We start from the raw sequence: 14,588 nt of genomic DNA on the forward strand, positions 1-14,588 counted from the left end.
AATATTTTTAGCTTCTCAAATATTTTTTAAAGTTCCCTATGATGTTTCGTATTTGCTTAAAAAAAAAACACCACCATATTACCTTCAGAAAATTATGCTGGCTAACAACAGGACAAAAAAATTCTGTGTATGTCAACAAAAAAAAATTTCAACCTTTAAATTGTTTTTTTTTTTTTTTTTTTTTTTTTTTAAAGAAACAGGGTCTCACTCTGTCACACAGGCTGGAGTACAGTGGCATGATCACAGTTCACTGCAGCCTCCAACTCCTGGGCTCAAGTGATTTGCCTGCCTCAGCCTCCTGAGTAGCTAGGACTACAGGTGCACACTACCATGCCCAGCTAATTTTAAAAATTTTATAGAGACAGGGTCTGGCTATGTTGCCCAGGCTGGTCTCAAACTCCTGGCCTCAAGTGTTTCTTCTGCCTTGGCCTCTCAAAATGTTGGGATTACAGGCATGTAATCTATCACATCCAGCCAAAAAAAGTTTAATTAAATTTTTCCAAGACTCAATAATTTTGCCATTCCAAAGCTCCCAAATTCTAAGCTTTGAAAGGTTAGAAACCCTGTCTTCACTATAGTGTCCTCAGTAGCTAATACACAGATGGTGGCATATAGTGGGAATACAATAAATATGAGGACTATATTGTATTGTATTTGTATTGACTATTGTGCAGATTCTTTATTATAACACTGTGGTAATGGTAACAAAGAATTTTAACTTTAAATTCAGGGAAATTGAAGCTAAAGTCCTAAACTTAATATAGAGCACGGCCAAGTTTTAAATTGCAGTCTTTTGACTATTTTGTATTTTAGAAACCTGAACATATATGTGAGACTACTAAAAAACACTCAAAATTACAATTTTTACCTTACAAGAGAAGCAGAGATGTACATGAATTACAAAGTTAAGGTTTATTTTCTAGGAAAAAAATGAGTTGTCACTTATATATAGTCCCTGATTTGTTTTTTCTGTAGATTATTAAATCTCTAGAAGAAATGTTTTCTTACCCATAATATAGGTAACATTCAATGCTGAGGACCACCCTATGACATACTCTGGAAGATCCTTTTCTCTTTTTTGTTGTTTTGTTTTATATTTTTTTACATACATCTTTTTTGGAAGAAAAAGTTTCAGCGATTTCAGCTTTATAGAGGCTGAAGACGAAGGTGAAGAAGACGGTCCCAAGTGCTAAAATGCCTGAGTTTTAATTACAGTCCTGCAACCTACAAGCTGTGCATACTAAGACAAGTTAGTTAACTTCTCTGTGCCTTAGTAATACCTAGGCCACAGGGCAGTACTAGCATATTGTGCCCACTTGATAAATGTTTGTTGCCTTTGTTTACATATGTGTGTGCTTACATATACAAGTTTATATGTACAGGTGACCCTTGAACAGCATGGGTTTGAACTGCATGAGTCCACTTATATGTGACTTTTCTCCCACCCCTGCCACTCCTGAGACAGCAAAACCAACCCCTCCTCTTCAGCCTATTCAATGTGAAGACAATGAGGATGGAGACATTTATGATGATCCACTTCCAATTAATGAAAAGCAAATATATTTTAACTTCCTTATAATTTTCTTAATAACATTTTCTTTTCACTAGCTTATTCTAAGAACACAGTATATAATACGAATAACATACAAAATATGATTATGTTACCAGTAAGGCATCTGGTCAGCAGTAGGCTATTAGTAGTTAAGTTTTAGGTAAGTCAGAAGTTATATGCAGATTTTGACTGTGTGGGGGAGTCGGTTCCCCTAAACCTCATGTTGTTCAAGGGTCAACTGTTCATATATATGGATTTATTAATTAAAATATTAATTCACTCATTTTAAAAGTATCACTTATTTGATTAAGCAAAAAGTACTTAAAAAAATTTAAAGAGACAGGATCTTGCTCTGTTATCCATGTGGAGTGCGGTGGTGATCATAGCTGACTGCAGCCTTGAAATTCTGGGCTCAAGCAAGCCTCCCTCCTCAGCTTTCCAAGTAGATGGAACTACAGGTTTGTGACACCAGGTTTAGCTAGTTAAAAAAAAATTTTTTTTGGTAGATATGGGCTCTTGCTATGTTGCCCAGGCTGGTCTCAAACTCCTGATCTCAAGTGATCCTCCTGCCTCGGGCTTCTAAAGTGCTGCGATTACAGGTGTGAGCCACTGCACCCAGCCAGTACTGCTGTTTTTTTTATTGATTGTAACTGGCATTTCCCTAAGAGTTTACTAGCCATAATAATAGCAGTAGGTATCTATAAAGCTCTATCTTTGGTATAAAATCTACAATACTGTCATTATACACTTCATGTATAATGACCAGCAAAGAATGTATCACAAGTTTCCTTTGAAAATATAGCTAGCTTATGCAAACATCCCTGAGAAAATAAGAGTTAAAATGAGCCTCACTCTTTATAATTCCACCTAAACTGTGTTGAGTGTCCACAGTGTTTATTTAGAGATGTAACACATGTAATTTTGTCTTAGAGGCACATGGAAAAGCGTAAGATGTGCAACAGAGAAAGATTTCTAAGGTAACAAATGAGCTAGCATAAAATTGTTCACTAAGAGAAAAAATATTAAAGAACGTGCTCAGTTTTTGCTCACCATTAATTCAAAAAAGAACCAGGCTTGTTGCAAAGCTGATTCCCGAACGCTGCCACTGCAAACAACCCACTGCAAAGCCAGCTCCTCATGAAAAAGCTATCCAAAAGTAAATCCAAAGTTATTATCAAAGTCAAATCTGCTGATAACATAAACCAAATAATAATGCAAATACAAATGAAGATATAATGAGAATAAGCAAAATAAGGCACGTGAACCATTCAATGATGCACTGAAGACACCCATTAACGAAACGGCTATTTATGCATGTAAGACAGTGGTATGTGGAACAGCTGAAAAAATTACATGTTATCTTGCAGTAAAATGTAATTTTAAAAGGACAGGTAGAAGATAGCCTCCTAAATTGTACCTGCAAACAGAAACTAGACTAAAAACTTACAGTACAGTAATATTTTGTTTGTATCTTAAGTACATTTTTAAACATATGCAAATACACGCATGAACTTTGCTGGTACAATTTAGGAAATATGTTTTAAAATTTAAACTTTGCTACGAGCCATTAATTTTCAAGTTTTCAGGTAAGGTCTTTTTAAAAAAAAATTGCAGAAGATTTCTGCCTTATAATGGATATGCACACAAAGCACTTGCAAAGTAGTGTATATTAATATGAAGGACTAACAAAACTGTGCATAAGGGAAGCAAATCAACATATCTTACTAAGAGTGACAATTTTTCTAACTCATCTTCCTTTCCCTGGAGATTTAAAACACAAAACAGAAGCAGTTACAGAAATAGAATTAAGAGCTGATACATTTTTTTGGTACTAAAATTTGATGATCAAATTTGAATTCACTAAATTCTAAAAATAGTCAATCCCAAAGATATAAACATTATCATAATGTAAAAAAGTACACATTGACAAGGTATGCCCCAAAAGGCATCAGACAAGCAATGTTTGCTCAGATATATTTTTAAGCACAATGCAATTACTGTAAGTATCTCATACTGGTTATGTAAAGAAATCTTACATCTATTTAACTGGTGAAACTATTTTCCCCCTCTATGAATTGTCTTCATATGAATCTACCTTTTTAGTTGGTAAGCGTCCCGTTAATGTTTGTAAGAAACTTGACGTCTCTGTGTGCGAAGACATACGATTACAACTTCGATCCATAGCCTATGGAGTGAAGATGAATGAATGACGAGATAACATTAACGTTTGCAGTGGATGACTTTGCAGCTGATGGATTATGTACAAGTTTAAAACACAGTTTCATTATGGTTTCAAAAACCATCTATTTTATTGCTCATTTCATTTTCACCATGTTAAGCTGCTTTAATGACAATGCATAAGTAGTATCAAAATGGCTTCTATATATTTTTGGTCTTTAAAAAAACATGAGTATTTCAATGATTATATAATATTCAGAGTGTTGCAAAGAATGAAACTTTTATCTGTGTGATCTATATACATGCACATATCTAGTAAAAATATATAAAAAGTAAAAACATACTTCTCAACTGGTCTCAGACCAAAAAAGAAATCAGTAACTTTATATTAAATAAAGAAAAGAAAAAGTTTAGAATAATTTCTTTCACTTTTTCGTTATTATCAAAAACTACTATTCAGGTTTGTCATATACTAAGTCAAATATAAATCATTTACAATATTAGAAATGGAATTAAAAATTTAAGAACAGGATTTCCCTCCAAAGCCAACACAGATGAGAAGTATATTTTGAGATATCATGCAGTATTAGCTATCAAGCAACTAGTCTTAAGTAAGCAAAACCTAATTCAGCTAAGATATAACATTTCATACTTTGCAACACAGTACAAATTAAAATGGATTTTTGCTTCTGGTATTGAGTCTTATAGCACGGGGATCATACACTGTTCACATTTAATTTCAACTTATTACCAGTCTTTCTATTCAGTGATTAGGAAGAAAATAACAAGATAGTAAATGTTAAATGAAAATGATACAATAGTTACACTTTAAACCAAAAGCAAATAGAAAACTGTTGGGTTTTTTTCCTCCACATAAAAAATTTAAAAATTGCTATTAAAGATGTGCTACACCTAAAGAAGAAACTGTTATAAAAGCCATCAATTGCATAAGCAGCAGGCACTGAAATATTGATAGGGTGTGTAAGGAAGAAAGAAGACAGAGATAGGAAATAGGAAAGAAGAACATTACTGGTGCAATTGGTGGTATTCATGCATAGTAGTTGGAAAATGTGCTAAGTAAACAAAAATACACACTTTTTAATGATTAAAAAAAGCAAGCCACTGAAATCATAGTATATACTAAAAAGTAATGTTCTAAAGGGAAACATCAGCAGCCAATAAAGAAACCTCTAATATAAACACCACCTGTGTTGATTCTGCACTTGGACTGGGGTTGGATCCCCATGGGGCAGCTTTTGGACCACCAGTGTTAACCCAGGAATTGGAGCGATCTAAACCCTAAGCATATAATAGAAAGCAGTTTGAAAGGAAAGAAATATTACATGTTGCATGCTATAAATTATTCTTAAAGAAATTCAGATCTTCTAATGCAAACATGTTTTTAATTAGTACTGTTAAAGCAATCAAAATTTGTAGGCACCTATAGAGTATTAGTTCATCAAAATTACCTTATTATATAACACAATTTTTTAAAAAAATCACCAAGACCATTAAGTATAGTATTTAAAGGTAATTTTTCTTTATGTAAAGGAATACTCTTGCAGTACCAATAACTAATGTTCCCACAGCACCACACCCCCAAACTTTCTTTAAAGATAGTACAAGTTAGCAACAGATAATTTCCTCCGTATCTAACTGAGGTTTAAAGGAAAAAATGGAAGAAAAACACTCCATTCTTTGTTATAAACTTTAATTTCATTCTATCTCTCATCAACTGAAAACTACTATGCAGTGATACTCCATAATTCTATTTGAGCTTGCTACCACCTTCACTCTCTTTTAGGGACAGACAGGAGAAATAAAGTAAAAACTTAAGAAAAAAATGATACCTAATATTTACTCCTTCCTAATAATGGATTTGGAGCTGCACTTGTAATAATAATGGGCTACTATTTATTAATAAATATTATAAGGAAAAATATTATGCTGGGGCTGTCTATAGGAATTATATCTTCATCATCATCTTCATTAATTTAAAATTTCTTTAAGACGCTACTAAAGTATACGTCCAGAAGTGAATTTATGTTTATCTCTGTCTGAAAGGGGTTACTGTGATTCCAGGTGAAGGAAACAGAGGCTTTTCCTCTATTTCCTAAAACTGACTGATGGTCAGAATCACTTGAGAAGCTTTATAAAATTCAGATCCTGGGCTCTATCTCTATAAATTTGATTCAGTAATTTGGACTGGGGACTTCAGAATCTAATAATTGGAACTGGAGCAAGTTGTAAAAGACTTTTAAAGAATTATTAGGGTAAGAATAGCAAAGACAATCAAAGACAAGCTGATGTAAATATATCAGGGCATGAGTACAGATCCAAACCAGAAACCACCAAAGGAAAGACAAGTAAAAGTGAAGAGTTGGAACAACTGTAATCAACTCTGTCTAGATATTAGTGTCATTTGGGAAGCTTAACAACAACAGTAACTAACAAATGTGCTGCGCCCTACCTTAAAACAATTAAATCAGAATTGCTGTGAGTGCGGCCCAGACATCAGTATTTTTTTAAATACTTCAAGAGAAGTTTTTAAAAGGAAAAGAAAGAAAAACTGCGACCCTCAAGGGCTTAGATTTTAGGAGAATATTTCCTCCACCTTTTTTCATTCTTTCCCAAATATATAGAGAAGTTGAAATGATGGTACAATAATCACCCATTTCTCATCATTTTTGATAGTGATTGTCTAATATGGGAGTTAAGGTTCCAATCCAGGCTCTCCTGCTTACTAGCTGTAAAATCTAAGATAAATTACTTAATTTCTTTTTCAGTTTCTTGTCTATAAAATAAAAATGATGAGAGTGTCTCCCTTCATATGGTAAGAATCAAATTAAATAATGGAAGTAAATTACTAAGTTCAATTTCTTGAATATAGTAAACTCTCAAAAACAGTTTTATAAAAATTTCCCATACATATTTTTCTTAAAATGCTTTCTATCAAAGTAAATGAGACAATATCAAAATACTAGTAAAATTATGCAATCAGATTTGTTTAAAATAAAATATCCGCCTTCTCAGAATCCCATTACAATATTTCAAATAAAAGCAAACCAAAAGGCTTATGTTTTTCAGAGAAGTTGAAATAAAGTTTTCATTAGTCTCCAAAATTATGTCCAAGCCCAAAATTATGTCTTTTTTGTATAAAAGTGTAAAGTTCTTCCTACCATATTCAATTTTTACAGTCACTACTCATGTTACAAAAATAACAAAACATGAGCATTTGATTTTTGCAAAATTGTAACTGTCCTCTTTTCTCTCATAAATTTCCACAAAAAGAATAAGGACTTTGCTGTACTCTTAAATTCACTTAACTTACTGTTTAATAATTTCCTTTAAAACTACAATATATGATAATCACTAATATGAGAATAAAAAAATCTCTTTGTGCTATGAATTGTATTTATATACACAATACTGATGTTCTGAAGAGTTATAATTACACTAGCCAAAGCTAACTATTTAAAGAAAACTTGTGGCCAGTTATTTGGCAAAGCAAGTAAATTCCAAAATTCAGGTGTTATAAAGCTAAGAATTATATCAAACAGCCCATATTTAAGCAAACTTATCACTTATATTTAATATAATAACTTTCTGTTTACTGATTTCCAACAAACATGGAACAGATTAACCAAATGTGTGCCCAAGTGTATGTAAGTGTGAGGTTTTTTTTGCCAAATCCCACTAACACTATTGATTTCTTCCCTTACATATAGATAAGATCCTTGAGCAAGGCCCATACTGTATTTGATGTGACATCAACATTTGTGTTACATTACAAAGATTTTGCTTCATATCCACAAGTCCTCAGCATAGTGCCTAGCACACAGTAAGCTCTCAGTGTTTGAGAAATAAAAAAAAATAGATGATATATGAGAAAGAAACGTATCAATGCAAAATTCCACTGGCATTTGATTAAAAGGAATAAAGTTCAGACCTGATGCAACCATGTATTTACATAACTGAATGTTGAAAGACTATTGCTAGAATTAAGAAAGCACAGCTAGTTTTGGCAATATAAGTATGAAGAAGTCTCACAAATATTTTCACATTTACATTACAGCCACGGGAGTAATAAAAGCCTGTTCAGGTTATATAAATATTCTTAAATTTTAGGAGTTCTGTATTTTATACTAGGGAATAAAATATAACCAAAACTTTCACAAAGTCAAATCTCTGCAGATCTTTAAATACATAATTAATCCCAATAGTAAGAGGGCAAACAAAAGCATAATTCTGTTCTTAAACAAGTGATCTAGTTCTGCGGTGTTTACTCATACTAACATTTCTTCACTGGATAAACATCTACTGAGCACTTTGAATAAGTTAGACATTACAGGTGCCTTGGAACAAATATTCCCTGCCACGATGAAGCTTACGCTCTGTTAAAGGGAGATAAACACTAAAAAAAAAAAAAAATCAACATAAAAATAATTTATTCATATGCTACATTAAAAGGTAGTAAATGTCATACAAAAAAAAAAGACAAAAAACAGAATAAGGGGATTAGAAGGCTGAGGACACAGCCACTGGTTATACATTTAAATAAGATAATCAGAGTCAACCTCACTGAGAAGGTGGCCTTCAGAGTAAAGACTTAAAGGACTGAGAGAATAAGTCATTAGAAGATTGTGCTCAGAGGAATGACATAATGACTTAATTTTTGTGAGTGTCTTAAGTCTTTTTTTTTTTTTTTTTGAGACAGAGTCTAGCTCTGTTGCTCAGGCTGGAGTGCAATGGCGCGATCTTGGCTCACCGCAACCTCTGCCTCCTGGGTTCAAGTGATTCTCCTGCCTCAGCCTCCTGAGTAGCTGGGATTATAGGCATGCACCACCACACCTGGCTAATTTTTCTGTTTTTAGTAGAGATGGGGTTTCTCCATGTTGGTCAGGCTGGTCTCGAACTCCCAACCTCAGGTGATCCACCTGCCTCGGCCTCCCAAACTGCTGGGATTATGGGCGTGAGCCACCACGCCCGGCCATGTCTTAAGTCTTTAAAGCAACATTCTGGTTGCTATGCTGTGAACAGAGCATAGGGTAGAAGTAGGGAAACCATCTTTAAAGCTAGTACATTAGTTCTGGGAGAGATGATGGTTGCTCAGACCAAGATGGTAGTAATGGAGATGGAAAGAAGTGTCTCTACCTTTCATATATATCCAAATCTGAACAAAACTATTTAGAAAAAGCAGTTAAGTTTAGAATTCTAGAGAGAGATCTGTATTGGAAATATAATTTTGGGAATCGTTAGCATAACATTTATGTGGTATTTAAAGCCATGGAACCTGATAAGCTCACCAAGATAGAGTGTAGAGAGAAGACAAGAGAAGAGAAATAAGGACAGAGGCCTGAAACACATCCAGATAAAGAGATCAGAAAAGGAAGAATCCACAAAGACTGAAAAGGTATAATCAGTAAACCAAGAGGGAAACCAACAGAATGTAGTACCCTGGAAGCCAAATAAATAGAATAAATCACATAGGAAAAAAAAATTTAACTGTGTGAAAAGCTGCTGGTAGGTAAAATAAGCTGAGTTCTGAAAATTAACCACTAGATTTCGCAACATGAAGGGTGCTGGTGACATTAACAAGGACAGTTTTGGTGGAAAATGGGAGGAATATTTGACTGAAGTAGAGATGACAGAAGTAAAAGAACCGCAGATAGCAAGTAAAGAAAATTCTTAAGGAATTCTACTACGAAAGGTAGCAGAGAAATAGCAGTAAGGTAGCAGTTGAAATACTAGAGAAAAATTACTATAATTTTTTTTTTAATTTAATTTTTGTGGGTACATAGTAGACATATGTATTTATGGTTTACATGAGATATTTTGATAAAGGTGTATCATGTGTACTAATCACATCAGGATGAGTGGGGTATCCATCAACCCAAGCATTTATCCTTTGTGATACAAAGAATCAAATTATACACTTCTAGTTATTTTTAAATAACTAAATAATAAACAATATTTACCTATTTAATTGTACAAATCATCCTGTTGTGCTATCAAATACTAGATATTATGCACTCTAATTATTTTTCTGTACCTATTAACTATCTCCATTTCCCTCCCAAAACCCACTGCCCCTTCCCAGTCTTTGGTAACTATCATTCTACTCTCCATCTCCATGAGTTCAGTTGTTTTAATTTTTACCTTCTACAAATAAGTGAGAACATGTGAAGCTTGTCTTTCTGTGCCTGGTTTATTTCACTTAAGATAATGATCTCCATTTCCAACCTTGTTGTTGCAAATGACAGGATCTCATTCTTTTTTATGGGTGAATAGTACGCCATTGTATATATGTACCACATTTTGTTTATCCAGTCATCTGTTGATGGACACTTAGATTGCTTTCAAATGAGAGGAATTATTTTTTCAAAATGAGAAAAACAATAGCATGCCTGTATGTGAATGGGAATGATTCAGTATTTAGGGAGAAACTGATGATGTGGAAGAGATATGGAAAAACTGGTGGAGTATAGATCTTGAGCAGGTGAGACCAGATGAGAGCTTGAGTGAAATAAATTAATTTAGAAAAATAAATAGCTCATCTATTCATTTTTAATACAGAAGAGTATTAGGCAGTAGATAGTAGATGGTAATAGGTAGCTAGATAGGATGGTAAAAGTTTATCAAAGTTTTCTTCTGATGGTTTCAGTTGTCTCAATGAAATGGGAGATAAAATGAGAAAAGGAATGAGGGGAGAGGTGTTAGGAGGTTTGAGGTAATGAAAGAAGGAATTAAATCATTTCCTGCGAGAACAGGAAAGTGATGGAGATAAAGAAATACAGTATAATTGCCCAATAGCATTAAGAGCTCTCTTGAGGTTTATTTCAAATGAGACCAATCACCATAGTATTTCTCAAGACATGTTTAGCTGCACAGATGCTGACATGGCATAGGCAGTCAATTGGGTTTAACTATGGTTTCAGGTTTGGGAAAGATAAGGGAACTGAGGTTTGATTATAATGGGAGTAATTTTTTTTTTTTAAATAGAGTTTCACTCTTGTCTCGCAGGCGGGAGTGCAATGGTGAGATCTCGGCTCCCTGCAACCTCTGCCTCCCAGATTCAAGTGATTCACCTATCTCAGCCTCCCGAGTAGCTGGGATTACAGGCATCTGCCACCATGCCTGGCTAAATTTTGTATTTTTAGTGGAGGCGAGGTTTCACCATGTTGGCCAGGCTGGTTTTGAACTCCTGACCTCAGGTGATCTGCCCGCCTCGGCCTCCCGAAGTGCTGGGATTACAGGCATGAGCCACCACACCCAGCCTGATGGGAATAATTATAATGATTGCCCATAGACATTAAGCTGGCTAAGGAAGAAGAGGGAACATTAAGGGGGTGAGGCACAGTAAAAAGGTTGGAGGATCAAGATTAGAGATTGCAAAGGAGTAGGTAAACTGTTAAGTTGAGGTACTACAAGAAAAACAGGAGATAACAGAGAACAAAATACATGAAATTGAGATTGTGAAAATTAAAGTTATTGGTAATGACAAGATTGCAGGGGTGTCCAATCTTTTGGCTTCCCTGGGCCATACTGGAAGAAGAATTGTCTTGGGCCACACATAAAATACACTAACATTAATGACAGCTGATGAGCTTACAAAAAAAAAAAAAAATCCCCAAACAAACTCATAATGTTTTAAGAAAGTTTACAAATTTGTGCTGAGCTGCACTCAAAGCTGTCCTGGGCCACATGTGGCCTGCAGGCCACAGGTTGAACAAGTTTGATATAAGGGAAGACCATGACTGAGGCGGAGTGGAAAACAAGATCGCCTAAAGAAGAGTTTCTTGAACTGCCAGGTCAATAAAATAAGAAAAAATGAAGGGTAGCTATAAATAAACTTTAGATTCCTTATAATTTTAAGATAAAATTATATACATTATTAGTGATTACAACTAAATAATTCAATACGAAGGTAGCTATCAAAAATTTTGCAATAAAAAGAAAACAACATAAAAACTATGTAAATAATACTTGATTAGGACAAGGCTGACAAATTCTCATCTGGCAATGGCTTTCTAAGAAATTACCTTGTATTTATGTTTTTGTATATATTTTTATATGTATTTTAAAAATCATTGATCCATCTAGAGGACATCTTGAAAAAAGGCAAAAAATCATTATATATATATATAGGCCTCTTTGTTCTAAATCTTGAGTTTATAATCTATCAAACATAAAAGAAATAACTCTAGAATTATGCTAAATGAGTCCTAATGTAAATCTTACAAAAATTAAGAGACATTTTAAAAGAACCTTAAGGAAATGCTGTCTATAGCTTCTTTTCTTTAGGAAAGTTTCTGAAAATCCAAAAATCAAACTTATTCTACTGAAGACCTATGCAGTATATAAATATACAGTATATAAATAATGCTAAGTACTACCTGTATTACAATAAAATATAATCAATAATGAAAATAGGAATAAAAAACCTCAGTTCTTTTCTTAAACATGGAAATATATGTGTGTGTGTGGGGGGAAGCGTTCTCTTTTTGCAGCTGCCATAGTACTCAGGTTACTCTGCAGTATCCCTTATAAATAACTCTGAGTATCACTCTTTCTAGTTTACAAAAATGGAAAATTGTTTAATCACTGTTCTGGATATTTTTTGGAGAAGAGGATCTCATGACTTAAACCAATGATGACATCTCTCTTCTACATATCAGTCACACAGATTTATTTTAATTCTATATGAAATCAATCTAGCCATTTTTCACATGATAGAGTATCAGACCGACAACAATAAGTTATATGCAACTAGTGATCCCAGACAAATTTTAGAATTTTTAGTGGAGTAGTTTGTAAGAGCAAGCATATTTAACAGAAAAATAAAACAGTGTTTACTGATAGAACAGAAATGTACAATTCCTTGCTAATTCCTAACTTACATACATCTCAAAATTCAGAATACATTACAACAACTGGATATTTCTCATTTGTTCACAAAACAAAAACCAAATTTACAGATGCATGTCTTCAGTTTACCTTACTCCCGATGATTGATCGAACTTCATCATCTGGTGACGTGGGAGTCCCAGATATATCTGGATTGCTATTACTAAGGCTTCGAGAACGATTTAAATTAAGGCTTGCAGGTCTCACCGCAGATCTAGCCATTGTGGCATAATGCACTGATCCTCCCAAACCCCCAGGACCTGGAGTTGCATATGAAATAGCACATAATTAAAGAAAATTAGTCAGGAAAGGATCTGAAAAAAATCTCTGCCACTTTAGAAAATTCCACAAAGATCATGAATTGCTTTGGTTTCTAAATAAAAAATATACTTTTTTTTTGAGACAGAGTCTCGCTCTGTTGCCAGGCTGGAGTGCAGTGGCTTGATCTTGGCTCACTGCAACCTCTGCCTCCCGGGTTCAAGCAATTCTCCTGCCTCAGCCTCCCGAGTAGCTGGGACTACAGGCACGTGCCACCACGCCCAGCTAATTTTTGTATTTTTAGTAGAGATGAAGTTTCACCATGTTGGCCAGGATGGTCTCAATCTCTTGACCACACGATCTGCCTGAAGAGGCAGGGTCTTCTAAATAAAAAGTATTTTTTTATATACATATATATATATATATATATTTTTTTAAACAGGCAGGTGCCTTTTTTTTTTTTTTATTAAGAGGCAGCACTGGAGTGCAGCAGTGAGACCATAGTTCACTATAACCTTGGACTCCTGGACTCCCACCTCAGCCTCCTGAGTAGCTAGGACTACAGGCACACACCACCATGCCCGGGTAAATTTCTCTTTTTTTTGTAGAGACGGGGTCTTGCTATGTTGCCCAGGCTGGTTTTGAACTCCTGGCCTCAAGCAATCCTCCTCTCTTGGCCTCCTTGAAGCCCTGGGAAATGTTTTTTTAGAAAGAAAGAAAATAAAAACACTCAAGAACTAATGATTGCTGTACAAAGATACTCTATTTTATGGCAGTTTATAAAACCATACGAACTATAAATAAAATCATTATCTCTTCAGTGTTTCTATAATTGTATATTACACATACAATAAAACCCAAAATTAACAGGAAACACACACACACACACACACACACACACACACACACACACCCCTTTCACTTCGGTATAGTTGGTATTTCAGACTCAAGATGCTCCAGCTGGTGTCTCTTCCTTTTTTCCCACCTCTCCTACTCTGCCCCTTGACAGTCACTAGAGAGAGTGCCAATTTATTGCTAACATCTCTTAAATTAAACCATGTTTTATTTCTCTACCTTCATTATTGCTAACATCTTTTAAATGAGAGCATGTTTTATTTCTCTATCTTCATCAGTGACAATGTGAATAACAAAATAGTATCTTTATGATATACATACAAAATACTAAAGATAATTTTCAGATCCAAAGTGATATAAAAAAGCAAAGGCGGCTGGGCACGGTGGCTCACGCCTGTAATCCCAGCTGTTTGGAAGGCCGAGGCGGGCAGATCACGAGGTCAGGAGACTGAGACCATCCTGGCTAACATAGTGAAACCCCGTCTCTACTAAAAATACAAAAAATTAGCTGGGCGTGGTGGCAGGCGCCTGTAGTCCCAGCTACTCAGGAGGCTGAGGCAGGAGAATGGTGTGAGCCTGGGAAGTGGAGCTTGCAGTGAGCCGAAACTGCACCACTGCACTCCAGCCTGGGCGACAGAGCAAGACTCCATCTCAAAAAAAAAAAGCAATGGCTCCCTTTTTGTCTGACTAAAATCAAGCCTAACATCATCTTCCAACCTGTCTTTTATTTTTAAAATTAAACATCCAGGAATTATAGTGTTAATTTATCTTCATCTTTCTGAATGTCATATTTGCAAATGATATTAATACATACCTGTTGCCTAATTAATTCATACAA

General features: G+C 34.7%; 1 protein-coding gene across 8 annotated transcripts in view; it reads right to left on the reverse strand.

Moving 5' to 3' along the window:
* DOCK7 (dedicator of cytokinesis 7) overlaps positions 1–14,588 on the reverse strand; it is a 234,757-nt gene that overhangs the window by 88,358 nt on the left and 131,811 nt on the right. For 3 of the 8 annotated variants that reach the window (XM_030812929.1, XM_030812928.1, XM_030812934.1), the window contains exons 22-26: positions 12,728–12,897; positions 4,937–5,029; positions 3,648–3,737; positions 3,278–3,313; positions 2,603–2,698 (exon numbers count right to left, since the gene is read on the reverse strand). In XM_030812929.1, the coding sequence (XP_030668789.1) occupies positions 2,603–2,698; positions 3,278–3,313; positions 3,648–3,737; positions 4,937–5,029; positions 12,728–12,897 (485 nt within the window). The remainder of the gene's footprint in view (positions 1–2,602; positions 2,699–3,277; positions 3,314–3,647; positions 3,738–4,936; positions 5,030–12,727; positions 12,898–14,588) is intronic. The other 5 variants (XM_012506599.2, XM_030812930.1, XM_030812933.1 and 2 more) reach the window with 3 other exon arrangements.

Source organism: Nomascus leucogenys, chromosome 5, assembly GCF_006542625.1.
Source record: "Nomascus leucogenys isolate Asia chromosome 5, Asia_NLE_v1, whole genome shotgun sequence".
Classification (NCBI taxonomy): Eukaryota; Metazoa; Chordata; class Mammalia; order Primates; family Hylobatidae; genus Nomascus; species Nomascus leucogenys.